Genomic DNA, 27949 nt, shown 5'->3' with positions numbered 1-27949 from the left:
CTTCATTTACATTTTCCTTTCGATAGGAACAGGTGCACTTTTTACAATACAAAATAGAGTGGATATTGAGAGATACAGAGGAAGAAATGGAAGACTAGTGGTAACAATGAGTGGAATTAGAATAGGACGCACGAGGCCGCAGATAATCACAACAGCACGACCTCGAGTGTGATATTGCAACTACAAGGGAGACACGGCTGTTGCCAGGCAACACATAAACATTTCCTACACACAAGCTTGCTACTCTGTGTAATTTATATGTACCCATTCATTGTGCAACCACTGAAATAAACGCTGTGCTTTCTAATGAGTTAACAGCTCGATCAGACATTGTTTCTGGCTAGTAACTTTTTAGCTGGGGGGGGGCAAATGTCAGCAAATTATTTCAACTCAATTAGTTGGACTTTAACTAGTGCTCAAGTACTTACTTTTGTAATAGCCTATGGGGCAATGGTTTGTAAATGAAATCTAATCTTAGTTCAATAAAGCAGTCATACATTTGAACTAATGGTTCACATGGATTTTAGTTGTTCAATTACCCAAACTGATTAAACTCCCACATACCTGAGTGAAAACTACTGTAAGGCAGTGTCCATTATTGCTATTGCTAATATAAAAAAGGCAGAAGCTTAACTAACCACCACTGAAAACACAATTAACTCTATATTCTGTGCTGGAAAGTAACTGAATACATTTGCTAACGTATTGTACTTAAGTACAATTTTACTTGTGCTTTAACATAACTTTATACTTCTGCTCCATTCTACTCCACTACATTTCAGGGGGAAATGTTGTACTTTCTACTCCACTGCGTTTTTTAGCTTCAATAACCTTATACACAACTTTTTATTGCCATTGACTTGTGGGCCTAATGAAAAAAAGGCTGTTTATTTGTCTCTTAAACTAGCTACTGGTATTCATTCACAGCGTCGAGTAAATCAGTTGTGCAGTTCAAAGCAGCGCAAAGTGTTTTTTTGTTTTATTTGGTTTTTTGATGCACCAACCTCCCCTCCTTGCCGGTACAAGCAGACGAAGAGACAGTGATTGGGGTAACTATGAGGGGGGGTCATGTCCCCCCTGTCCCTAGTGTCATCTGCGTGCCTGTCTATGAATCAAAATTGACATCGTAGTTTGTGTCTTCTTATATAAAGCATCGCATCTGTACACACAGTTATTAGAAGCAGAGTGATAATGTCTGGAAACAGTCCCAGTGCTGTCTATATCAGCACTCATGAAATTTCTGATGCCCAAATAAATTACTTGGTCTGAACTAACTTAAAATAATTTAAACGGGACACTTCATATCATTGGAGAACATCGAACTGTGTGTGATATCTGTCACCAAGCTGAAACAATAGAGCGTGCTATTATTGATTGTAGGAGAAAGTTCCAGGAAAGACAGAACATGCTGACAGGAATGGTAAAAGTTGGACTCTCTGCAGATGTGACAGGTAGCTGGAAAAAGTTCCTCACAACACTGTTTTATCATAATCCACAGGGAAAATAATGGTTTGAAAGCAATTAAGATGCCAATTAAATTAGCATTCTGTTTTGGCATGAGTCAAAATTGAGAATATGCTCAGAAGGACTCAAACATCCATCGCTTTAGGTCTGCTGGGTGTGTAAATGGGTTTTAACTGCAGTCATAATGACTTCTGCTCATGCTAATGTCCACACTCACACACTGAACAGGAGGAAAGCGATGACAGCCAGGGAATAAACACTCATAATTAACACTGATGAAAGGACACAGGAATTAGAGAATGAAAGGATGGCAGAATGACAGGGATGTGCAGAGATCAACCAGCAAGTGTGTCTGGCATCAGCAGTGTTGCTGCATATGATTGTCATATAAATAATCCGGTGTGTGTGTATATGTGGCCATGCAAGTAAGTTTATATTATCCTATTAATTCTTGCATGCACATTTGCGAATGTGTGTAAAACCTCATCTATAATATTTGATATGTGAAAGTTCATCCCAAACAAAATAGAATAAAATAACCAAAGTGCGGAGTCACGGAGTCTGTAAGTGTATATGTGTGTTTGTGTGTGTGCATTGTATGTGTCATGTGGCACGTGTAAGCTTGTGCACTTACATCATATTAGTTGAATGCCAGCAATGCTTTGAATCAAATCAAGTAGTGCATATTTACACTCAGTACCACTGAATTGCATTGATATCTAAACTATGAAACATTCATAGTCACAGAGGTTTCCTTTTGGATTGTAAAGTCTGGTGGGGAAGCCGTTAATTAAAATTTGATCAGCAAATCAGCTGATCAAATTTCAAATCAGAGCAAATCAGGTAGCAATTTGTGAAAATGGAAGAAGTTCAGTCAAGTTGGTTGAACATTGTGTGCGGTGTGCCACAGGGGTCAGTGTTGGCACCAAAACTGTTTATCGTCTACATCAATGGCATATGTAAGCTATGGAACAGTCTGAGCACGGAGATGAAACAATGTCAAACTATCAACCAATTTAAAAACAAATATAAGCTATTGATCTGGGCCAAATTTAGGAAAATGGGGTAGCATAGGTATTGTAAACAGTCCAGTCTGAGTTATTGTACAAATATGGTATTATACTGATTATTGCATACTATTGATTATTGTATGTCAGTATATTAGTGTAGCAATATGTATGATGTTACATAGATATACATATGTATATATGGGTATATATACGATAACAGACATTACATATTATTCTGGTATTATATAAATGTGGTAATATATCGATTATTGTATATGGGTATAGTATTGAGCATCTCCCTCTCCCCCGCATGTGGCAACTGGTTTCTCCCAGTTCTAAGCATGTGTGCTGCATTTACTAAACATGTTCTCCTGAAGTCTCTGTCTCTTCCAGCTCCCTTCCTCTCTCCCTGTCCTCATCCTGCAGGTGGTGACTGCTGCTCCCTTATCCTCATGAATTCTGTACTACAGCTCATCTCCATGAACTCCATGCAGCATTATGTCCCTGCCTACACCTGTTTCGATATCCCCTTCTCCTGCTCTCATTCTCACCCTACACTACAACCCCCATGCCTCTCTCTCTCTCTCTCTCCCACTCTCAACCCAACCAGTCGAGGCAGATGGCCGCCCCCCCTGAGCCTGGTTCTGCCCGAGGTTTCTGCCTCTTAAAGGAAGTTTTTCCTTGCCACTGTCACCAAATGCTTGCTCATCGGGGAATCTGTTGGGTCTCTTTAAATCATTTTATAAAGAGTTTGGTCTAGACCTGCTCTATATGTAAAGTGCCTTGATGTAACTTTGTTATGGTGTGGCGCTATACAAATAAATCTGATTTGATTTTGATTTATTAGATATAACTATGTGTGCGACATAATAGTACTGAATACAGTTGATTCATGGCACATCTAATATATCTTATAAGGCATCGCATTGAGCATAATTGAACATATTTCAATACAATATAAGTTGATATTAATGATATATATATATATATATATATACTATAATAACAACAATAACAAGGTATGGAGTTGTATTTCAGTGTATTATATTCTACTGAAATAATTGGAATAATGTAAAGGTGTGTATAATATAATTATATCTGACGCATAGCTACTGTGGTATGATATTAGATAAAAAGAGATAGGGGGTAGGATTAAAAAAGTTTTTTAAGTTCTTCCTACTCCCTTTCGAGCTGTCCTAATTGTTTGTTAGGTATATTCTGGATTTAGGTATGCATATTTTCTTTTTCCTGCTTCACTTATTTCGTATTGATATCACTATCTGGTTTTAAGCTTGAAATAAAAATCACAACTCTGATGTTTTTTGTAGTTTTTTGTATAGAAAGACAGACCTATATTCAGCTGTGGGTGAAGAGGAGTTGGACCGTGTTGTGATGTCCACAGATGGCATCCAAACACTGGCTACAACGTAATGCGAGCTCATCTGAATGCAAGAGCGGTGGAGTACTTCTTCTAAATTTGTGGTCATTATCTTGGTCAGAAAGTGTGGAAATAACCCCAACAACTTCAATAAATTCCTCTGCTTTACACACTAAATGCTCTGGGTCTAAAACTCCCAAGAAAGTTGTAGCATATCCTGCATAGCTGCAGCGTTTTCAAAGACTTCCAGGTTTTAGACCAAAGCAACCAATTAGACTCAATTCGAGTTTGCCCCACCTACCCTATTTTCACTTTATATGAACTGGTATTTTAACAAATAATTATTTTTTTTTTATTATTTCATGCATGAGAGAGCAGGTATTAAATTACACTGAGATGGTTTTTTGGCTTTAAAAAACACAACTATATTTTCTCATGGAGATCTTATACTTCAGACAAAACAATGGAGAAGTTAAGATATACAGCTTTAGAAAAAAAATCACTCCTTCTATCTAACCGACAGTGTTCTTTCTCTCTGTGTATATGGCACGAGAAGCTATAGTACCTGACCAGCTTTGGTTCTCTCACAGACAAAGGTTTCATAGATGGTGGTGAAGTAGGGAGCGTTGTCGTTGACGTCCAGCAGGTAGATAGAGACAGGAACATGGCTGCTCTGATGGGGATTATCTGAGGGCAAACACAAAACAGGCTGAAAGCTTGGGGAAAATCCCACGCATCTCTGCGACTTCACACTGTGAGCTATCCAAGCTCACAGACCTGAACTGTTTGCCTCATGGCTCCCACCAAACAACTGACTGCGTTGCTCAAGCAATGCATTTGATTAAGTTTGAGTGTGCTCCCTTTTTTCCCACCTGTTCTCACACTGAGCACACACATAAAGATGTAAAATAAAAAATGAAAGGAAATAAGAGGTTTCTGGCAGATGATACACGAAAACAAAAAAAATCAAGGGAATTGGGTTAAAGAGTCCTGTCATTTACACAGCATGCCTCACTTCAAGATGGGAAATCAATACACGCCATCCTGAGTCAACTACTCTGTGAAAGCTTAAGCTGTAAAACAAATCACCAACTCAAAAACTCAGCAAACATCTGGGTGCCTCTGTTTATATTCATGGGATAATTTTTATTTGCGTTATTAGAGCCTTAAATGTTTGTGATCAATCTGTAACAAAGCACTAAGTACTGAGCAACACAATTATTTTTCTTTCAATTGGAATTTGGTTTCTGGTCCTCACTGATTTATCACATCATATGTACAATTTGTCCTGCCCTTGCTTCACTTACTGAACTCAGTGGCAATAACTGAAATATTATGCCAGGCGAACTCCTCTCTGTCCAGGTTTTTCAACAGGAACACAGACCCATTCCCTGGGTGGACGTTGAATAGGTGGTCCATGTCAGTTCGACGGTCAATTGAATACCTGTAATAAGCAACACAACAAGAGGGTGAGACAGGATTCAGTTGAAACAATTATGTTGCCCTACAAGCTGCTTCATTCCCTCCTCTCCATCCACTTTGCAGCTACTTGAAGATCTTTTGCTTGCAGAGCAGTCTCTATTTTTGAACAAGTTGCTAAATTTGGCTGCTGACAGCCATCAATTTTCCTTTTTTTGCTGTGTAAAGAAGAGTGACTATATCACATCTCAATTGACAGATTAAGTGTGGCCTTACTTGACCATGCTGCGAACTCCATCAGGGTCCATGGCGCTGACAGAGCCCACAGCCGTGCCCACCTCAGCATTTTCCTTCACCTCCATCAGATAGCTGGCCCTGTCAAACAGTGGGGGCTCATCCACATCCTCCACACTAATGCGGATGGTGGCCACGTCTTTCCCGCCTGTGGCCATAAACTGAGGATCCACATGGGTGTTCTGGACCTGGATCTCCACTGAATACAATGGCTTCTTCTCATAATCCAAAGGCTGCAGCAAGAGCAGGAAAAACACATTTGAAATAGGATTAAGACGACGGGTCCAGTTTGCACAGTAATGATAACTAATGTTAACACTGCATGACAGTGGAACCTAATGTATATGTATATGTGCATATACATTATTCGTATGTATGTATTAAAGACATACTGAAATTCGAAATGCTGGAACAATTACTTACAAATTCACATTAGGTCATGGTCATTAAAATTTCTCTGATTGGCAAAAACTGAAGTTGAACGTATAATTTAGAAATCTTCCAAGCTGTTATGGTGAACATACTGAAGATGCAATAATTCTGTAAGGGCTCATGATGTTTTTGACATGATTCATTGAAATTAGATCCATTGTTAATTGTCAAGCATGTGTCAAACAGACTGCGTGGGCAGAATACTCATGATTAGAAAGTGTGTGATGTGCTAATGACTGCTTTAAAATGAATTTGATCGACCCGATGCTGGGAGAAAAATATAAAGAAAAGATCATGAAAAGCAAGCCTCATTTGGAAATGAGCGGGAAAGCAACGGCTTTCCCTTCACTGACAGATGCATACTTATTCAGTTCATCCTGCAATAGTTAGTGTAGAGCGACTGCAATCTACACTGTTTCACTCTTCTCAGGAATTGGTTAATTCTTCTTATTTATTTATTTATTTATTTCATTTTAAAAGGGATTTATGAATCTGCTTTTGAGATGACTGCGACAGATTTGATTAGTGTTCAAGACCACCATTTAGTCCTGCTCCCTCCCACCTTGCTCACAGTGATGACTCCGTCCTGCGTGTCTTTGTCAGTGGAAATCCCAAACATGTCCATGCCGTCTCCACTGACAATAGTGAAATACATCTCAGCGTTCTTTCCAATGTCTCTGTCAATGGCTTGGATTGTCCCAAATGGTGTGCCGGACTTGCTGGACTCAGGAACTCTGAACTGGTAAATACCTGAAAACAATACTGACAATCAGCTGCATGAAGAGTGAGTGAGATGTTTATATCTACTTATATCTAGTAATCCTGTGTTGACCTATTCATGCTACAAAAACACAGTTTTTTAAATTGGTGTATACAATAAAAAAAATAAATTTAAGATTTATTTCTTTACATATTTTAAGAACATTTTTTTATTAAATTTTTTCTGGTTTCTGGCTGCCTTTTTAGCCACAAGAGGAGTTTTGCCTTCAAGGGATTTTCTGCCATTGTTCATTTTGTCAGGTGTCTTTGTTTCATGCTGCACATACAATCCTGACTTAATACAATGGCCTTGACATTATGTCTCATGTTCACAATGGCAATGGAGGTAATTATTAGAGCTTCTAGGTGGGTTGTAGGTGGAGAGAGGCGGCAGGATTAGTCTTTTTTTTTTTTAAATCTAAATCATGACTTCTGTCTTTCTTTGACCTGGGCCTCCGGGACCAGTCTCCTTGTATGTCTATGAATGTGGGCTCACTTGTCCAGCTGCCCTCAACAGTTTCTTGACTTATTCTCACACCATAGCCCTCAACATTTTTCAAGCAGCTTTACTGCCATAGGCAATGTGAAAAAATGGAAAACAGACAGAGTAGACTGATGAGACCTGTTTAAATTTTTACTGTCAAAAGACAATGGCATTAACACAGTTGTTTGTATTAGAAGAAAATTAATACAAGCGGGGTGGGGATACAGATCCTGGAACCAGGGTCTGTATCCACCGCTTTCACTGGTGCACTTGGTGAGAGGGGGTGACTCTGGGACGCCAGTGTTCACGGTCTAGCCTCCTGGAGGTGTTGTGGGCCTAACTAGACGAAACACCGGTGAAAGGAGGTTCCCACCTGATGACCCCAAAGACATGATAGCTATCACCGCTCACTGGCCTAGTTGGATATTATCTGTAGGGAACATAGAGCAGGGTGAAAGTTTGTTGCTAAGGAAGGTGATCACTGAGTCTGGTCCGTTTTTTGTCGCACAAGTTTCTTGTGTTTTTTCTAAAGTCTGAGTGTTTGGATATCATTGAGTATCACAATGACTTTCATTGCTCAAGAAACATCTTTATCCACCATTTTATGGCAGTCAGAGACAGAGCACACTACACCAAAGATAGATAAAACCAGTGGTAGAAGATGGAATTTGAGAAGACATATAGAAATTTGTCTCTCCTGAATGGAGAAACGTTTTTTCGTTGTCTTAGATATTCATTGAAAAAAAAAAGGTTAGTCAGGTAGAACAGAAGACACACTCATGGACCAGAAACCGTGGTAAATGCTGATGGCAGCCAGGCACTGGAAGTGGACTACAAAGGCGCTGCAAAGGAATGGCAGCCTGTTTTGGTATATTTGTGCTTATGTTGCAGCTTCAGCGTACATATATTACGGCACACTGCCACAGCTGTAGCTATCAACCAGAGGCTGATTTCATATTCTTCACAGGACATGAATCTGAATCCCTGAAACAGGCAAACTGCCCCTTTGACTGACCAATGAGACAACAGAGAGACAGTGAGGTGAACTCAGATCAACAAGTTAGATGTGTGGTGAAAAAAACTGAGGCTTCTGGGAGAGCAATGAATGGTTAGGCTTGTTATGTCCTTTGTTTAAACCATGACAGACTCTGTCCTACGTGCCCCTCCCCATTTCCTGCCTCTTTATACCGCATTTAGCTGCTGATTTGCTTTTGTGGCCAATTCATTCAGGATGAAAGTTCTATGTTAAAAGATTAGACCTAGCCCTGATTGAACAACAAACAGGGCTAAACCATAGTCCTATCTTCAGTGGGGTTAATCACAGTTCAGTAGAAGAATCCGGGGGTCACATACAGCCCAGAGATCAATCAATCAACAGCAGCAAGAGACTTGGTCCACGGGTGTGGTTCAGACCATGTCCACTGAACAACTTGTGCATGTTGAACATGGAAGATAGAGAAAAATAAATAAAACAATAACAATGCCTACTGGCATTTTAACAATACCCTGCTCAGTAACATAATCATATAGTGCCAAAGTCAAAACCTTGTTTTTAAGCCAGGCTTCAAGCTACAACATGAGGCGGCATTCAATTAAAGGCTGATGAAAAATAAATAAAGTAAAAACATGCATGTGTGTTCTGGGATTTTGAATGCGCAGCAAGATTAAACAGTGTTGCAGTGGCATCATTCACACCTTTCTTTGTCTGATAAACAAACTGGAAAACTCTGGGACATTGTCAGTATGCTCCTTTTTACAGTAAGTTGAAGAGCTTTTTAACATAGGAAAATCCTTTATTAGTCCCTCAGCAGGATAATTTCCATGTTAAAGCAGCAAGAGATAGATAAATAAAGGATGAAGTTGAGCAAAAATATATAAATAAATATATAAGGCAAACATTTTGCCACAGATGTGTACTAAAGAAGTGAGTACTGCGGTGATAATAATCATTCAGTACTTTTGTGATTTTCCTTTGGCTACTGGTGGATTCTGTCTGTAATGCAGGGACCTTTTACTAAGATAAGGAAAGCTGGAAAATAAATATGAAAATGTCACAGAAAGAAAAGGCACAGTTTTTAAGTAATCTGCCACCTACACAGTCAGGCCCATGACTTCCTGGTTTTGGCTGTGGGATTTTCCTCTAGACATCCATTTCCTTAACACAAATCTTTCAGCCCTCTGAAGCAACGCTGAATTCAGACAGTTCATTTTTAAAATTGTGTACATAGAAAAAAATGCAAAATAAAAACAAAAAACAAAAAAACATATTTCCTCTGCGGGGGCAAAGTCTTGTCCAATTTAGACACACCCTTAAGATAATAAGTATTTTTGCTTATAAAAAGTTACACTTTCGTATCACACATTCAACGTGTCCCAGAGTGCTGTTTCCTCTCACTTATGTTTTTGCTGGCCTCCTTTGTTCCCTCGAGTTGCTTTCTGCGTGACCCTGCTCTAAGTTCCTGTTTTCCATATCTGTAAGCACACACTATGTTGTGTGCTTACAAACGTGTGTCATGGTCATGGTCATGGCCAAGTAGTCCTACCAAAGCCATCAATTTCGTAGTCCTGACTCAAGTCATGATTTTTCAACCCAGTTTCAGTCAGTGTGATTATGCAGGTATTATGAAACTCTGGTGTGTACTTCACAAACGCTTGCAGCTCATTGATTTCATTCCTCAGTGACTGTACGTTTCCAAGGATAATCAACTGTACAGACCTTGGAAAAAGAGTCTGCACACGTCAGCTGTCTTTTCTTGAGTTGTATAGAATTCAGTGAACGGACACACACATACAACCATATGAACAGTCAATGAGACAGCCTCAAGCCCTCAAAGTATACCGTTTAAATTGTGTTTTTGAAAAGGGTGTTAGTTAACATGGTGTCATCACTGTTGTGCTTATTTGAAAAATCTGTCTTGCTAAGACATAGCTATCTTGGTGTTTCTGTGTCCATGGTACACTTCATGTCCTCGCTGTGTCTGACATAGTCACATTTTTATATTCTTATTTATTTATTGTTTCCTACCTTTGGGCAGTTGGGTTTGGTATTTTTATTATAATTGTGCAGTGGCCCAGTGGCTGGTCAGAGTGTGCGCAGGGAGTATTATAAGGGTTTATATACTATTTATAGTCGCGGCGGAGAGTGTGGGGGGCACAAAATATTTTCTTCTTCCTAGAGGGGGCATAACAGAAAATAATTGAGAAGCACTGGGTCAGGCAGAGATGGCACAGTGATTTTATTGTTAAGCTTACAGATCAAGTTCTGTGCAGTGCTGATGATGAGTATCACTCAGCCATTTATATCAGCTGTATAATATCTCAGGGTTTTGTGGTGCACCCAACAGTATACTGATCATCAGGGTTGTCACCTGGTTATCATTTATTTTGTTCATACCTTACTGCTGGAAAGACACACTGTCAGCCTCTGACTGAAATGTCCGCCATTCATGTCTCCGATTGGCTCCAGTATTATTTTTCAGGAGTAGAACTGTCTCTGATTTTACAATGCTGTCTTGTCCAAATTTTAGCCTCTAGAAACACCTAAAACCACACACTGCTTCAGGAACTTGTTGTAGCGGTCACCGTCTGGTCAATTCTCTGATAAAAGTTACCCTTTTGTCATAAGACGCCCTAGTTTGAGGGCTTCACAAAGCCAAAAATCAGCTTGTTTTGGGCTCTCTGTCTCTGCTCTAAGGTAGTTGTCTTAGGTCTAGGGTTTCTGTGAGGATGTTTTCTACTTTGTTTTGCACTGTTCTGTCATTATGAAGTGAATATCTTTGAACTTTGTTCGAGGATGCTATCTTAAATATATGCCAGGACATTTAGACATTTATTTAACTGGGATTAAAGGAACTGCACTAAGGTCGCTCCAATCCCGTTTATCAGAAAGACATCAGTTTATTCATGTTAACAATAGCTCCTCCTCACACACTATAGCCAGTTACAGAGTCCCACATGGCTCAATACTTGGGCCAATCCTCTTCACCCTACATCTGCTTCCTTTGGGCAACATTATCAGGAAATACAGCATCACTTTCCACTGTTATGCAGACGACACTCAGCTGTATTTATCAATGAAGCCAAATAAAGTTACTCAGATAGCTAGACTGCAGGCCCATAGCACCTTAGAGTGTCTGATCATGTAATCAGTCTGGACGGCATTACTTTGGCTTTATACTCCACTGTAAGAAACCTTGGAGTAACTTTTGACCAGGACATGTCTTTTGTTCCTCACATAAAACAAGTAGTCAGTGGGGACACCTTCCACCTGAGAAATATTAAGAAAATCAGGAATATCCTCTCTCAAGATGATGCAGAAAAACTAATTCATAAATTCGTAAAATCTAGGTTGGCCTACTGTAACTCATTACTATCTGGATGTCCAAACAAATCTCTAAAAGCCCTTCAGTTGATTCAGAACGCTGCTACATGAATATTAACAGGAACTAGGAAAAGAGATCACATCTCTCCTGTGTTAGCTGCTCTTCATTGGCTGCCAGTAAAATACAAAGTAGAATTTAAAATCCTTCTGTTAAAATATAAAGCTCTTAATGGCCAAGCTCCATCATATCTCAGAGAGCTCATAGTTCCTTACTGTCCTAGCAGGCCGTTCCGCTCTCTAGATGGAGGTTGACTTGTGGTTCCTAGAGTCTCCAAGAGTAAATCTGGAGGCAGATCTTTCAGTTATCAGGCTCCTCTTCTATGGAACCAACTTCCAGTATCAGTCCGGGGGGCGGACTCTTTAGTAGTTTTCAAGATCAGTTCCTCTCTCTCCCTGTCCTCATCCTTCAGGTGATGAATCATCACCCCATGTTCCTGCAACACCTGCTGCTCCCACATCTTCATGAACTCCATACAGCATAATTTCTATGAACTTCATGCAGCATCATGTTCCTGCCTACACCTGTCTTGAATACCCCCTCATCCTGCTCTCATTCTCTCCCTACTCTACCCACCTTTGCCTCCCCCCGTGCCCCCCCCCCCCCCCTCTCTCTCTCTCTCCCTCTCTCCCCCTCTCTCTCTCCCCCTCTCTCTCTCTCTCTCTCAACCAAACCAGTCGAGGCAGATGGCCGCCTGCCCTGAGCCAGGTTTCTGCCTCTGCCACTTCTGATTAATCACATTTCTTTTACATCATATGGATGGCTGTGTGTGTGTGCACATGGCACCAGGATACACTATGGGAAGAAGGCAAGCTGACAGAGGGAGAGTGATGCTTGGAAACCTTGGGTCCTGCTATCCATGTGAATATAACTTTGACACGTGCCACCTATCTAAGCATTGTTGCAGACCATGTACACCCTTTCATGGAAACTGTACTCCCTGACTACCACTTCCATGTTTAGACATTCTCTGTTGTTTTTGTTAACTGCAACAAACTCAGATTGGAATTTTTTAACCAGACATGGCTGCATGAAAAACTGCAAATTGTTCAGATTTAACAAGATGGGATGTTTTTGAAATAACAGTAAGAGCATGGATTTTCATTTTCAGTGCTGTTAACTTACTCTGAGTGAAGCATGGAGGGTTGTCATTGACATCAGTGAGAGTAATGTTCACCACTGTGGTCCCAGTGAGCCCTCCTCTCTTTCCAGCCATATCTTTGGCTTCAATCACAACCCGATAGTGTTCCCTTTGCTCGCGGTCCATGTCACCTGGGCCCAAGGCTGTTCGAATCACACCTAAACAAAAATAAACCTTTGTTTTAAACTTCAACCAATTTTATCAGAATCCTACATTATGCTAAACTCAGGTGTGAGAAGAATGACAAATCTAGCACTTTTTCTTTTGGTGAGATTGCTTACTTTTTCAAGTAAAATAGCTACATCTTTGCTTTTTTTTCCTATGTGTGACTGAGAGAAGAGTCTGCCATTTGTTGTGCTGACATTTTCTCTGTTCAGAGACCTCACCCTTACGTTTTATGACATGGAGTCTCAAAATACAACCTTGAAGAAAAAGATTTCTTGAAATAATGACATTGTAGGTCCAAAAGAACGAGGTGGTTTTATTTGGCCTTCTGAAAAGCTGCATCAAAAGATGTCAGAAGGCAGGAGTATGGAAAGAGATCGCTGCAGCAGTCAGCAACATCGGTGTGGACAGACAAACTACAATTGATGTTGCAATATTTCATTCATATGTAAATGTTACCACATTCATTCATCTTCTACAGCTTATATGTTTCTGGGTCACAGGGGGTGCTGGAGCCAATCCCAGCTCACATTGGGCAAGAGAAGGGTATATCCTGGACAGGTCGCTGTCCATCACAGGGCATGTTACATAGTTGCACAAATGTAAAAAAATAAAGACGAACGAACAAAGTTTAACTTAAATAAGCCCTTGCACACCTGCGCAACTGTGGGTGGCGTCCATGCAACATTTTGCAAATGTGCACTATGTGGCATTTGAGAAAGCACACCAGTTATAAGTTATGTAGTAACTCTAGAATTGCTTTGTTAATGATGGTATCTAAATGGCAAAAATAGCATCAAAATCGCTACTTAAAAATCTAAGGGGCCAACGCCCTTTTACTCTTGGGAGGTCCAAGAGAACTTTTCGTGCATCTGGAGATGATACGGAAGTGTGTCAATATTTGACATATATTCATTCATTCATTCATTCATTCATTCATCTTCTACCACTTATCTGTTTCTGGGTTGCAAGGGGTGCTGAGCCAATCCCAGCTCACACTGGGTGAGCTACCGATTAAGCTAAATGTAAACCAGAGCATAAACATAAACCTTAACCGGTGTACCCAGGGAAAACCCAAGCCAGCATGGGGAGAACATGCAAACCCCACAAAGAAATGCCCCAGGCCCAGTAATTGAGCCCACAATATTCTTGTCATGAGGCAGCAGTGCTAAAAGCTATGCTGCGGTGCTGCCCCGGATTTGAAGAATGATTCTGTCATACCTGTGTTCGGGTCCACAGAGAAGTATGGGTGTCCCTGAGTGATACTGTACATTAATTTGGCACTATTCCCATACATACTGTCATCAGCATCTGTCGCGGTAACCTGGATGACAGATGTACCTGTGTAGACACACATTTAAATTATTATTATGGAAAGTTCTGACATAATCTGGGCTCAGATGGTTCATGGATTTGTAAAAGGATATATTGTTTCACAGTTAGCAGATTACAAAGTAAAAAGACACGATTCCTCTTCCAACAATGACAAAGCGCAACTCTTACCAATGGCAGACCTCTCAGGCACACTCCCCATGTAAATCTCTTTGCTGAACACAGGCTCATTGTCGTTGATGTCATGAAGTTTCACGGTGAACATTGTCTCTTGTTCCAGCTTTTGACCTGTCTGCTTGTTGACCACTGCGGCTTTGAGGATATAAAAAGCCTTTTCTTCACGATCCAGGCGGCGGGTAACATGCAGGTTGCCGTTATTTTCATCGATGACAAAGATGGTGCCAGCCCCCTCACCAGACAGAACATATTTGACTAAGCCATTGCCAAGGTCTTGGTCGGACTGGAGCTGTGGAAGGACAGACACGCATCATTATAATTTCCTATGTGACTGTGTGACCTATGTAACACATCACATTCATTTAATACATTATGTTTCAGCCGAGATTTCAGTCCTGCAATCAGTGAACCTCTAAACCTCTTTCTATTTTCTGGAATTCACAATGAGTAAACTGTTAAATTTGAACTTAAAGGTAAATTACACAATGGTGTAGCAATTTTTATGGTTTTCAGTCTCAAATAAATAGAGACTTGGAAATGAAAACTGGAATCTGTCAGGGATTGAGTTGGTTATGTTTATCCCATTCACTTCCTGGTTTATTTTGATAGGTTCCTCTCACCTTGTATTGTCTCTTTGCTCTTTTCCTGCCTGTAGTGATTACCCAAATGTGTTTCACCTGTGTCTTGTTGGCTCCCTGCCCTCATGTGTATTTGAACTGTGCTTCCCTTCCCTTTGTTGCCAGTTCGTCTTGTCTTCTTTGTAAGCAGCATTCCAGCTTCCTTGTGTATGACCTGCATTTCTAGTTTCCTGGTTCCTCAGCATTGCCTGCCGACTCTTTACTTTTGCCTCGAGTCCTTAATTACCCTGCATCGAAATTGAACTACATTAAAGACCCAGAGATTGCCTATCCCCGTGTACTGCCTCCGCCTTACTGTGTCCACCTGTCTGTGAATTTGTGACAGAATCTACGGTGCTAGTCAACATTCCACCATGTCACACTTTGTGCCTACTCATTATGCAAATAATGTGTACAATTAATAAAAAGAATTTTACATTTCAAAACAAACCCTGCCATTTTACATGAACGTGCACGGATCTAGATGGGAACACGGTGGTTTCGAACCCAAACCCTAACAGTCTTCGCAATGCCGATTATCTGGATAGTAATAACCTATCCGATTATCAAGCCAGATAATGAAAAGCGATCCTGGGCATTTTAATTCATCTCCATGGTACAGGCCCCTGAAGTCTTTACTTGGTAATTTATCTGCAGACAGAAGTGCTGAGCTGTGTGTTCTTATTCATTGTTTTGGAAAAGCTGTAAACATTATCAGATGACATCACAAATTTGAATTTTAGTAAAATAATTCATGTATTTGAGTAACATATGAATTAAATTGGCTGTAGTTTCCCTTTTACGAAAATGCAACGTTCATGACAATGAACAATACTGTTCTTGCTTCTATTTGATATCTGTTGACATAATCTGAACAAGAAATAAATAAAAACATTCTAGCAAAGAATTGTTTGAGCTCTTTTTGGGTTGGTCAGCTTCAGACCCACATTATAATTTGATATGCCTGTTTATTGGTCTATAATTCTGAAACTTTAAAGATAACACTGTACAAATAGTGAATTTCTTACTACTGTAAAGCAAGGAGTAAAAGGGAATTTATTGATACACTCTGGTTATTATACATCTTGAAATCTTACACATCTCACATACACATAATACACATAATGGAGATCTGCATTGAATGGATTGGACAATACTGCAAACTATCAGTAGAAGCATGTATAGATGTAATGAATATCAAAGAAGTTGATACAATATTTACAAAGACCTTCTGGCTTTTGTACAGTCACAACCCCATACATTTATGTGAAACCTTTGTAGATGTAACGGGAGTTGCTTGGAATTACTGTCAAGTGATGTTTACAGAAAGTAAATCCTGCACATTAATTGGAAAGGTATTTAGATATATTGGTTAGTCACTTTTAATTACTAAAAAATAATGTTTAAATGAAGTAAGCCCCATACATTTACGGAAAGAGCCTGTAAATATATTAGAGAGCTGCTTTTAATTACATGATATTATTATTATTATTTTTTTGTACAGTAAAAAAAACATTTACCAAGTATTTACCGTAAATAGATTGGACAATCACATAAAATAAAACCCTAAAGCTCTCAAGATACCATTAATGGGTGTTAAAGTAGGGTCGTTTAAATGTCATTTTATGTAATTATTCTGTGCTTTAAATCCAGATGTCTGTACTTTGATGGGGAGTTCTTGTGGATGGATTGGATAACCATAGGAATTTACCAAAGATTGCTGAATGGAAAGAGCAGTCGCCATTTTAATTAGGTAATTTCAATTCATTTCCACAATGTTTTTCATTTTTTGGGCAGATTTGTAAATTTTTTTAACAGTTTGGCAACTTTTGCTGCTATACTTTTTACATTTTTTTCACTTTTTTTTTTTTTTTAACACTGGGGAAAGGACCGAGCACCTCTCCCTCTCTCGCTCCCTGTCCCCATTATGTAACTTTGTTATGATTTGGCACTATATAAATAAATCTGATTTGAATTGATTGGATTTATTAAAAGAACTGTTCAACCGCTTGAGTGATGCATGCCTAACAGTAAATATGGCGAAGTGGAAGTTCGCCAAGGCCATGGTCACTTACCTAAGTAAAGTTGTGGGACAGGGAAAGGTGTGTGCAGTCGGGGCCAAGTGTGCCCACAAACTTCATTGGTGTGGGTGGAGCAATGGCTATTTTCTTAATCAATTTTGTATTTTCAGTTTGTGTGTTTATAGGGCATCCTGGTGTTTTTTTCTTACATTTTGTTTCTCTGCCTTCCTCTGTGTGCAATGCTCCCCTATAGCACCCAGTGAGTCTAATCTGTTTCCAATCTCAGAGCCAGCTCTTTCCACTAGTTTGTCCAGCTGCCTTGCATCCTTTTGTTTAATCACATGGGTCAAGGTATGGCTAGGTTGTGTTGGAGGTGTAAAAAGTGATTAGTGCAAAAGGGAACACAGTACAGATGAAAATGCAAACTGTAAGCAGAAGAATGAATTATAATAAACCTTATCTGATTGTCACTCTTATTTCCCATTCACACCCTACATTTCTGCATGAACTATCCAGATTAATGTGGTCGGCTTTTGATGCATTAAGAAAAATATTTGAATTTGCCACAATCTCATCCATGAAATCACAGACTATTCATTGTGGCCCCCATCATTTCAGAGTAAATTATTCTGTTCCAGACACAGGGCCAGCAGAGCAGTAGGTACTGAAATTGCTGTTTGTATTAGCTTTGAGCAGAGGCTAAACTCATGACTTCGCCTTACATTCTTGTATTTTCTCTTTCTGCTCCCTGTCACCTTTTGGTATTCTTGAAGATGAATGTCTGCTTACATCTTTCCTATTGTTCTTTTGTTTCACCTGCCATCATCCTCTCTTATGTTCCTTTGGGTTAGGCATTTTGCTGTGAATTTCTCCCATTTTGCAAAACGCACATACCCCACTCTGACATTTTTTCCTTCTCTGCCTGCTTCTATGCTTTTGATTCTTTCTGCCTTTTATCTACAGCAGTGTTCAGTCTGATTTGAGCTGTCAGTTTGCACGACTGCAACACCTCCATGCTTTTACTAACATGAGCTGATGAAGCCTGCAGACATTTCACTCCAGTGCATTTGCTTTGTGGAGTCCTTAAGCGTTCCAGTTCCCCGTTTCTGCTATCTCCACCATCTCCCCTGGTTTTGCACATTTCATATTTTTGCTGAGAGTGGTTCCATATTTCTGGGGTACCACATACAGCAAAGTTGGGTAGAGTAGGGAGAGAATGAGAGCAGGAGGAGGAGGTTGATGCATGCATATAACTCTCAGCCTAAAGAATATGGAGGCCGAGTAAGAACACTATATTTGACTGGAAGCAGATAAAACTGGGGCATGTTTTGAATTACTCTTGCCAAAAATTCTCTTGCTTATGATTACACCAAACTCACAAAACTGACAAAACTGTTTATATTTGTTTTTTTGTTTTTAATTCTGAATTTGTTTCAAAGCTTTCAGACAACATGCCTCATACAAAAAGCACCACACTACCTCCTGGCATCTGACCAGCAATCAAAAAGTACAGCACAATGACTATGCAATCTGCTATAATCTCTTTAATCCCCAAACCAGGAAAAGACCACACACAAATTAGTAATTTCTGATCATTAAGCCTTTTAAATAATGATTATAAATTATTTGCCAAGATTCTTGCAATCAATCTCAATCACCATACCTTTTGTGTGGAAACCTCAAGGTATGAAATATCTTGGACTAAACATCAGATGCCCAATTAATAAGATATTTGATTTAGACAGCCCTAGTATGATGAAAACAATTAAGGATGACATAAAGAGATGGACAGTCCTGCCTTTATCGCTATGGGGAAGAGCAGCGGTAATAAAGATTAACCTCCTGCCCAGGCTTTCCTTTCTCATTACAGCAATACCTTTAAAGTTTCCCCAGCAATGGTTTAAGGAAATTGATAAATTATGTTCAAGCTTTTTATGGCGTGATAAAAAGCCTAGAATCCAAAAGAAAGAAATTGCAATGCCCAGAAACTGGGTGTTCCAGATGTTCATCTTTATTATTTAGCATACAACACCATTGTCATGGGCATACAAAGATAAAAATCAATATGCAATAGGTAGCTGGGAGTGGCTGGAGGAGAGGGTAAAATCTGAATATAATAAAACTATTTCTATAAAATCATTATGGTACCACCAAAAGTATGATATTAAAATAAATAACGTGTTTTGAATTTTCTTGAGAAATTGTAAAGGCAATACATAAAAGGCTGTTTATAAATGGAGTGTCTCTACCATCCTGCCCAATATGGAATAATCCACTGCTAGCGGCTGGTGGTAAAATACTGGTAGAGAGCAGTTGGCAACATCACAATATTTCCTAGGTGGGACAGATTGTAGAGGGCGGAAATATCTTACCATTTCATGAAATTAAAGAGCACTTTGGTTTGAATGACTCTGCATTTTTACAATACCTACAGCTGAGATCCATTTCTAAAAAACTAACATCGAAGGGAATTGTATTGGGATCTGCAAGTACCTTTAATGCTAAACTGAGGAAGGCTGCTACTGGGCGAGGAACTGTTTCAAATGTATATAAGATACTATGTTTATCCCTTCCTGATAATACTATGTCCACCAAACTGCAATGGGAAGGTGACATTGGCTCATCCCTTACTTCAGATCAATGGGACTTAATACTGAAATGCTCAAAATCTCTGTCCAATTGTGTCAGATACAAAATTATTCAAATGAAAATTATACACAGGGCTTATATTACACCACAGAAATAAAAAAAAATATCCAAATGCCTCCGAATAGTGCTGGCATGGCTGTGGTAGGCTTGGTAACCTTTTGCACTTATAGTGGTCCTGCCCAGTGGTTAAACATTTTTGAACTGAGGTAATAAATGTTTTAAAATCTATATTTAATGTCCATATTCCACAATGCCCTGCTCTGTGTATACTAGGGAATAGACTAGAAAATACACACAGACAAATTACACAACGTAATGTTGTATTAGCCTTTCTCTCTGTAAAGAGGACAATATTTATGATTTGGAAAGTTCGTTAACCTGACTGCTATAATATTCAGAACTGGCTAAAGGACTTCTTGGACTTACTGTCAATGGAGAATGCAGCCGCAACCCTTAAAGACTATGATACTGGATTAAGCGCCCCATGGACCCTCATTAGGCAATACATGAGCAAGAGAATAATAATCTGATTGCTCCAGCATCTTCACCCTCAAAGTGTTCATCTGCAACAACCTGTACCCTCCCCCTGTCCGTCTCTGTTTGGTTTTGTTTGTTTGTAGGTATGTGTGACACTGTAACATATGTTGTCTGGGATGTCTTGTAGACTACATTGCTGTCATTGTCTAATGATTGTTTTGTGTTGTTTGATGGAAAATAAAAAACAGTACAGCACCAACTATCATCCCTGTTTTCCAATTTCACTAATGGGACTACAAGTCTCTTCTAGATATTTAACACAAGAACCAGTTAGATGAAACACCCCCAATTAAATAATCTGCACAAGTTACATGAACATCATACACGTCATTAAAAATGGAAAAACATATGTTATACATATACAGCAGTTTTCATGTTCAGACCTTCAAAGGCCCTTACCTATGAATGACTGGATGGAATCACTGAGTTGGAACACACAAGGTTTTTTGAAAAATTCCTGGAGAAAGTTCCTGCAGTCAGAATGCCACGAAAGTCAACACCGTAAATTAAGAGGTGGCAGAACAACTCTTACCTTGCCAATGTATTGATAGTCACTGCCTGTGTACTCCTCCTGCAGGAAAAAGTGATTCCACACCCAGCCTCTTCTCACTCGTTTGAACAGCTTTGCAGTCTGGCTTCCCTCTCTATCCACTGTCTCTGTTCTTTGTTCACTCAGAGACAATGCATCCAAGGACAGGCCAAAAAAAAGCAATGCTACTGCCAATGAGGTAGTCTTCATTTTCCCAGCGAAAGTGTAAAATATACAGGGCGGAAACGCTTTACCTTCCCAGCTGGATCAGCACAGTCATAGTCATCCAGACTTTGATTGACTGGAGAATGTGGCTGTAGGAGAAGCACAGATGAAGTCCAGGTTTAATGACATTCTGAGGGCAGGTTCTAGGTTTCTTGACATCTGTTTAGTTTTGTGTAGAAGTGCAGTGTGAATTTCATTTTATAGATTTTTTAAGTGGTTCAAACACTAACCTAAACCGTATGCTTGATGTGTTTCCTGGTATGGAACTACTACAGCAACAGATGCCACAGATAAGATGTTCGAATTTAGTCATCATGAATGATAAACATTGAACTGGCTATTGTAAGGCCAATGTATGGCATTGTTTAGTAAAGATTTGGTCATGTGTAGTGTTGGCAGAAAGACAGGGATCAATGAAGACCAGATGTCGAGACAGACGCCGAGACACAAGTGTCAAATGGGGAGTCTCCTTTATTCACAGTCAGAGACATCTGAACTATTACAGGACCTGGAGGTGTCTTTTATACACGGATGACGGAGTTTGTGTGTACGTGTGTAAGTCCACATGCTCGTGCATTCTGTTTACCAGATTCACTCCTCCCCACCTCATAGGAATGTAACGTGCCATCCAAGAACCTTTCTCAATATAATTTATCCTGGAGATTAGCCATGACGTTCAGTGGTCATATTTCCCTGCTGCATGTATTCCTTTTTTCTTTGGCTCACACTTAATGTCATAACTCAAATGTTGTCAGGGTTGCATCAGACTGTTATCAGTGCCCATGGTGACAAGGCCAGTGCAATGTCCTTATGTTTCCACTCTTCCACAGTAGACACAAAAACAAGGTTGTTATAGGTTCAAGTTAAAATTGTGGCTTTTGATAAAAATGAATAATTCCTGATTAGCAGACTTTTGTTGTCACGATTACTTTCACAAACAACCTATGGGGTTCTTCTTTCTAGTAGGATAGTTTTAAATACATTGTGTCGTAAACAACGTCATTATCATTTACTATTTAGAGTCAACTGTGTTAGTGGAAGATCAACGTAGTTTACACACACAAGACATGAAATGCTGTGCAATGCCATGAAAGTCATGCAGTATATCACCATGAAACACAAGGCTATTTATCCTACACTTATTTCTCCAAGTATGATATGTAACAATAATCTCCATTTAAATCACAGGAAAAGTGTGTGCTTCCTTGCCTTCAACACTTAAAGATGGCAGAGCTAAAATGTGTTATATCCATATCACAAACAAGAATCCAAATGCATCATTCAAGTGACTGCATGAACAATTAAAATTGCAGAGAATAATGTCTTTGTTGAAGAACATCAGAGCAAGAGTCCTATAGTGACTTTTCTGAGACACTTACGTTCAGCTGGCAACATGCTGAGAGAGTGAAATCACATGGCTAGTGTCTACTTATAGACGCCCTGCCTGGTAAAACACACACCTGAGGCCAAAGTGTGTTATTTAGCTAGAGGGAGCCTAGAGCCTAGAGCTCCCTCGAGCTAAATAATGCCTTCTTAAATCTCAAGTTTTTGCACAGGGACTGTATGTTTCAGGAATTATCAGAATTTTCAGTCCCTGTTGCGACTCAATAATGCAATCAAATTTATCAATTTTCATTTAACTTTTACTTTTCCTGTCTTTGAGTTTTGGGTAAAATCTTATTTTGTTTGGATTCCGTTCAGTTTCAATGTTTATCCATCAATTTAAAATGTAACATTAGATTTTCGACAGCCTATAGCTTCTCCAAAAATCTAGCTACTGTCTTTGTGTACTTAGAACTGCACTGGATTAGTGAATCCATATGCATTCATGTTGAAGTCTAAGAAAGTGGCTCTTAAAACTGAAAAGTGCTGAGTTTTTTAACTGAACTACTGGCCAACAATGGTAACCCATTTTTCTTGACAAACATGACAGATCTATGTGACATTTTTAGGATTCACACAAACTTTTGGACAACATGGACTGTGGAGGAGAGGCTGCTCATCAGAGCAGACCTTAACAGCCTCTGGCCGTTGCAGACACCCACATAGTTTCTTGGTACCAAATGTACCAGAGATAGCACAGCTCTGCTAGAAAAGACACACAAGCAGAAGCAGAGAAAAGGCTGTCCCTGAATAGCCTGTGTGAGGATGATGAGAAAAATGTGTGCAAGATGCACGCAACACAACTGCTTTTCACTTGTATGTTGAAGGTGATGGCTTTATTTTTTCAGTGTATAGCTCCTACGTGTGGACATACATATATGTGAGGCTTCAGTTATTGGACTTCTCTTCTGTAGAACCAACTCGTAGTTTTGGTCAAGGGGAAAGAAACCTTTTCTACATGTAAGGTCAGGAGAAAATTAATTTTGATTAAGACCTGTCTCTGTCTCAACAACACACTCTTGCAAGATTTGGCACAGATCTCCTAGGCAACAAACAAATGTTCCGAAGCGCACCCGTAATTTATTTAAAGAATTTCCGTCATGTTAAATATGACTGTTAACTGTGTAAATATTTCACGTTATAATAAAATATGTTCCAGCAGCCCTGCCCCGCAACCCAGAAATGGAAACGCGGTAGAAGATGGATGGATGGATGGATAATAACATATAAATATCTCACTTTCGTCTACCTACAACTTTTATAAATTCACACATTCCCAACACAATGTGGGGGGATGGGTGACGCTCACTGGGACAGGAAGTATACCATTTCATATCTTTTGAGCCCAATATTTAAGAAACTATAGAATTCTCCAAAAATCAAAGAGTGGAAGAAGAGAAAGTAGTCTCTGAAATAATTTCATTATCCCAGAGGAACCCTGCTGATACGTCAGAAAAGGAACATCTCGGACTTCATCTCGGAACAAATTAAGCTAAATGAAATCTAGAAAGCTAAAGGTGCCTTTGTAAGATCAAGGTGGATCGAAGCAGGAGAACAGAAATAGTTTTTTTGTTGCTTTTTTTTTTTTAACCTAGAAAGCGCAATTAAATCCAACAGCTAAACATTAATGGTGATCTAACTGATGATCCTAGTAGAGTTTTGCTCCAGTTTTAAGTCAAAATCACATACTGTCATCAGTCAGCAACTTCATTTTTCAATTCTCTGGGTAACGTTACTAAAATTACTGAAAATGACTAAGAGAACTTGCGATACTTGCGTCACTCATGCGATAGAACACCTCAAAACTAACAAATCTCCTGGAGTTGATGATCTCTCCGCTGAATTGTATTATTTTTATTATTATTTATTGAAAATTTAGCACCCTTTTTTACTTAAGGTCATTTTAGAAAGTGTGAAACGAGGAACTTTATCTCCTGACACAAGGCCTGATTACATTAATCCCAAAACCAAAAAAAGCCCACCTACTTATTGATAGTTGGCGATCTATTTCACTACTGAACACTGACTACAAGGTATTTCTTGCTTAACAGCTTGAGAATTTTCTAGACCCACTCTGGATTTATGAGAAAAATACATATCTCCAATAATATTCAACTTGTTTTAGATTTGATTGATTACTCATCCCTGTGTTATGACAGTCGTATCTTCTTCCTAGACTTCTATAAGGCATTTGGCCATAGAACATACATTTATTTTTAAAACAATTGAATGTCAGCTGATAAGCCAATCATCACCAGTTAACGGACCAATACCCGACACAATCTGCTCCGGTTTGCCAGCTCCACTATTGAGTAGTGATATTGTGATTATCAGCCGTAGTGACGATCTTTTGTGGACTCTCTTTCTACTAAAATTCCATTGATTACTCGAGTAACCGGAAAAAACACATTTTTGTTTAGTTAAAGAGCAATTATAGATACATATGAGATAATAAGCCATTTCACTTAAAAATGAACAATTACATTCCTTTGTTAGACAAGCAACATTTATCTTTATCTTCACTTTCGTCGTGGTCACGTCTTTCCTCCATCTTCCCGGTGCTAAAACCAAATACGTCTGCCCCCTCCTTTTGCGTGGGTGACGTCAGCATGATGGAGACAGAGAGCAACATGTCACACTCCAAAAGCCACGCCCATTGGATGGGAAGGTGTCTCTTATCACTCTCTGTGTGCCAGCAAACACAAACAAATGGCCAAAAGCTGCTGTGTGGTAGGGTGATCTACTAACAGAGTAAAGAACCCTGATCTAAGTTTTTAGAAGCTGCTGAACAGAAAAAATGAGCCTTAAAGAGAAGAGAAGTGGATACAGGTAGTAAGATGTAGGCTACACATCACCCTTGAAGATTGGGCAGTCACAGTCAGCTGGTTTATGGTTTAATCATTTCACCTAATAGTGATAAAAACCAAGTCCTGCATAGGTTAGGCTACATCCACACTATTAAATTATTTTAAAATTGCTTTTTATAATCCAAACATTTCAAATCTGTCCCACTTTATGGGGTTAAAATGGAGTTGGTGGATGGACGTTAGCCTTGGTAAGCTTCAGCTCCTACAGTTAGCCTCAGTTAGCTTCAACTCCTACAGTCAGCCTTGGCTAGTTTCAGTTCCTACAGTTAACCTTGCCAATTCAGCAACCTTGACTTAGAGTTAAAGTAATTAATGTGCATAGCTTTATTATCTTTTTATTAGCATAAAAACAAATTACATTACACTCATGTTACAAAATATTCTAATACAAGCTTGGTATGAGAAGAGTATCTGGTGAGGGCTAATTGCTTGTTATTTATCTTCCTTTTTGTCAGGAACATACACTCACACAACAGTGAGAAATTACAGATCTTTGGATGCTGATAACTCTTTTTGTAATTGAATGGATCCAAGTTGTCTTCCACCATAAACCAGCTAACTCTGACTGCCCGGTCTTTAAGGCTGATGTGTAGCCGACAACGGTGCCTCTTGTCTTACTGTCTGCATCCACTTCTCTCGGCCTAAAGGCAATTTTTTTCTGTTCGGCAGCTTATGAAAACTTAAATCAGGGTTTTTTACAGTGTTGCCAGTGTTTTACAGTGTTTAAAGACCTGATGGGTTATTGTGGAGGTGCCCAGTATCCCTTGTAATAGATAAATATATGAAGATATTTACTGCTTTATAGCAATATATATATATATATATATATATATATATATATATATATATATATATATACTGTTATCCAATTCCCTCTCTCTTACACAATGTCTTAGGTTTAGGTCACTGGTTGGCCTTTTTTTTTTTTTTGAGAAGTCAAGTCGCCTTTTTTGGGCTTGTTTCATTAGAGATGGTTGCTTGTTTTTCAACACCGGTTCTTTACCCTGTTAGTAGTGCACCCCACCACATAGCAGCTTTTGGGCATTTGTTTGTGTTTACTGGCACACGTGATGTGGCTCCCGTTATTACACTGTCAAACATCACATCACTGACTAATGAAGTTGACAAGATTGCAGCATATCTCCAATTATAAAATTTTTTTGAAGAGTTAGGCAATCTGTTTCACCAGGACTGTGAATCCTTAATTGCCAGATTACCCTATCTCTGTGTTGGGTGACATACATATATGTGAGCTGTAACTTCACCTCACCAATTCATTTCTAAAAAAACTTTAAAATATATTTTGAATGGGGTTAGACTGGATGCAAATTCTCATTGAAATCAAATTTAAGTAAATTTTTTGTGTTAATTTGCGCTTTAAACCATCTCAGAGTCCCTACACTTCCTCTCACAGACTCTAGTAACAAAAGGGCATTCAGCCAATCAAAGAATCTGATCATCTTTTCTGCTGATTGTTTTCTTCATGACAGAACAAAAAAACGTACCTGATTTCAGGTCAGTACTTCAGGTAAAGAACATTCTTGTGACATCACAAAGTTCCAGTCCTGACGGCTGGTTTTTACGGCCCAGTTTCGTGCTTAGAGCATTTCTTGCATTTCCACACCATTGTATGTCAAGTCATGTTTTAGTCAAGTGTAATGGTTTACAGAAACTGACAAAACACACACAACAAGGCATGTATATTGTGGGTTTTGTAATCCCTGCCCCTTGAGGTTGACCTCAACACACACATGCAAATAAACTCACCCAGTGACCCATTCCTGGCAATTACAAAGTTCAGACCAGCCTAATCCCCCATGCAATCTGAGCTGCTTTAATCTTAACAAAGTGGAGATAATACATGTTGAAGTGTGTGTGTGTGTGTGTGTGTGTGGAGGGGGGGGTGGGGGGGGGTTTGCCAATCCAACATCCAGTCCACATATTACACTTCCAGTGTTTTAAGTATAAAGGGATGGGTTTGACTTGGAACAAGTAAAGTCCCCAGAAAGACATTTCTTTGTGTGTGTGTTAGTGATGGCTGCTACCATTTGCATCAACCACAATTAGTGAAGCGCAGTGCTGCTGATACCATATGGTACTTTAGGATTTGCTGTGTTATCTAACCCGGGGCTGAGGAGCAGGGTCAGAACTGACAAATAAGACACATGAACTCAACTAAAATCTTTTTGACATCACAGTGTGTACCTCTGATGTTGTGCACTAAATATTATTGAACTTTTGAGAAAGGGTTTGACTTGGAAAAAGCAAAGGATCAAAATCCTTTCATTTGAAAAGTCCTGCAATGAAATTACTTCTTCAAATATCTGCAGCTTTGAGAAACTGCTGGCATCTCTCGGATAATATATACGGTAATTTGAAGTGCAGTGACCGTCGGCGTCAGTCGGTTTAAAGGGTTAATTTAATTTTGCCCCTTTTGCATTCGAGATCAGTAGCTGTTAACTGTTAACTGTTAACAATGGCTTTTTCACATGCACCTGTACTTGGACCAATCTTTTTCACCATATAATTTAGACAGTATAGTCAGGAAGCACAGCAACACTTTCCACTGCTATGCAGATAATACTCAGTTATACTTGTCACTGAAGCAAAAAAAAAAAAAAAAAGAAAGAAACTAATCACTGACTTCGTGCATGTCTCATAGACATACAGGTAAAGTTGTGGATGTT

General features: G+C 39.3%; 1 protein-coding gene across 2 annotated transcripts in view; it reads right to left on the bottom strand.

The window, feature by feature from the left end:
- The window catches only part of LOC115057225 (cadherin-6-like), a 42788-nt gene that overhangs the window by 7836 nt on the left and 7003 nt on the right, over positions 1–27949 (bottom strand). For both annotated transcript variants that reach the window (XM_029524166.1, XM_029524167.1), the window contains exons 2-9: positions 20791–21101; positions 14429–14723; positions 14147–14266; positions 12745–12918; positions 6560–6747; positions 5548–5798; positions 5160–5296; positions 4418–4539 (exon numbers count right to left, since the gene is read on the bottom strand). In XM_029524166.1, the coding sequence (XP_029380026.1) occupies positions 4418–4539; positions 5160–5296; positions 5548–5798; positions 6560–6747; positions 12745–12918; positions 14147–14266; positions 14429–14723; positions 20791–20997 (1494 nt within the window). In that variant the 5' untranslated portion in view covers positions 20998–21101. The remainder of the gene's footprint in view (positions 1–4417; positions 4540–5159; positions 5297–5547; positions 5799–6559; positions 6748–12744; positions 12919–14146; positions 14267–14428; positions 14724–20790; positions 21102–27949) is intronic.

This window comes from Echeneis naucrates, chromosome 17 (assembly GCF_900963305.1).
Source record: "Echeneis naucrates chromosome 17, fEcheNa1.1, whole genome shotgun sequence".
In the NCBI taxonomy this organism is placed as follows: Eukaryota; Metazoa; Chordata; class Actinopteri; order Carangiformes; family Echeneidae; genus Echeneis; species Echeneis naucrates.
The sequence above is the reverse complement of the archived record's forward strand: the minus strand, read 5'-3'. Positions and strand labels throughout refer to the sequence as shown.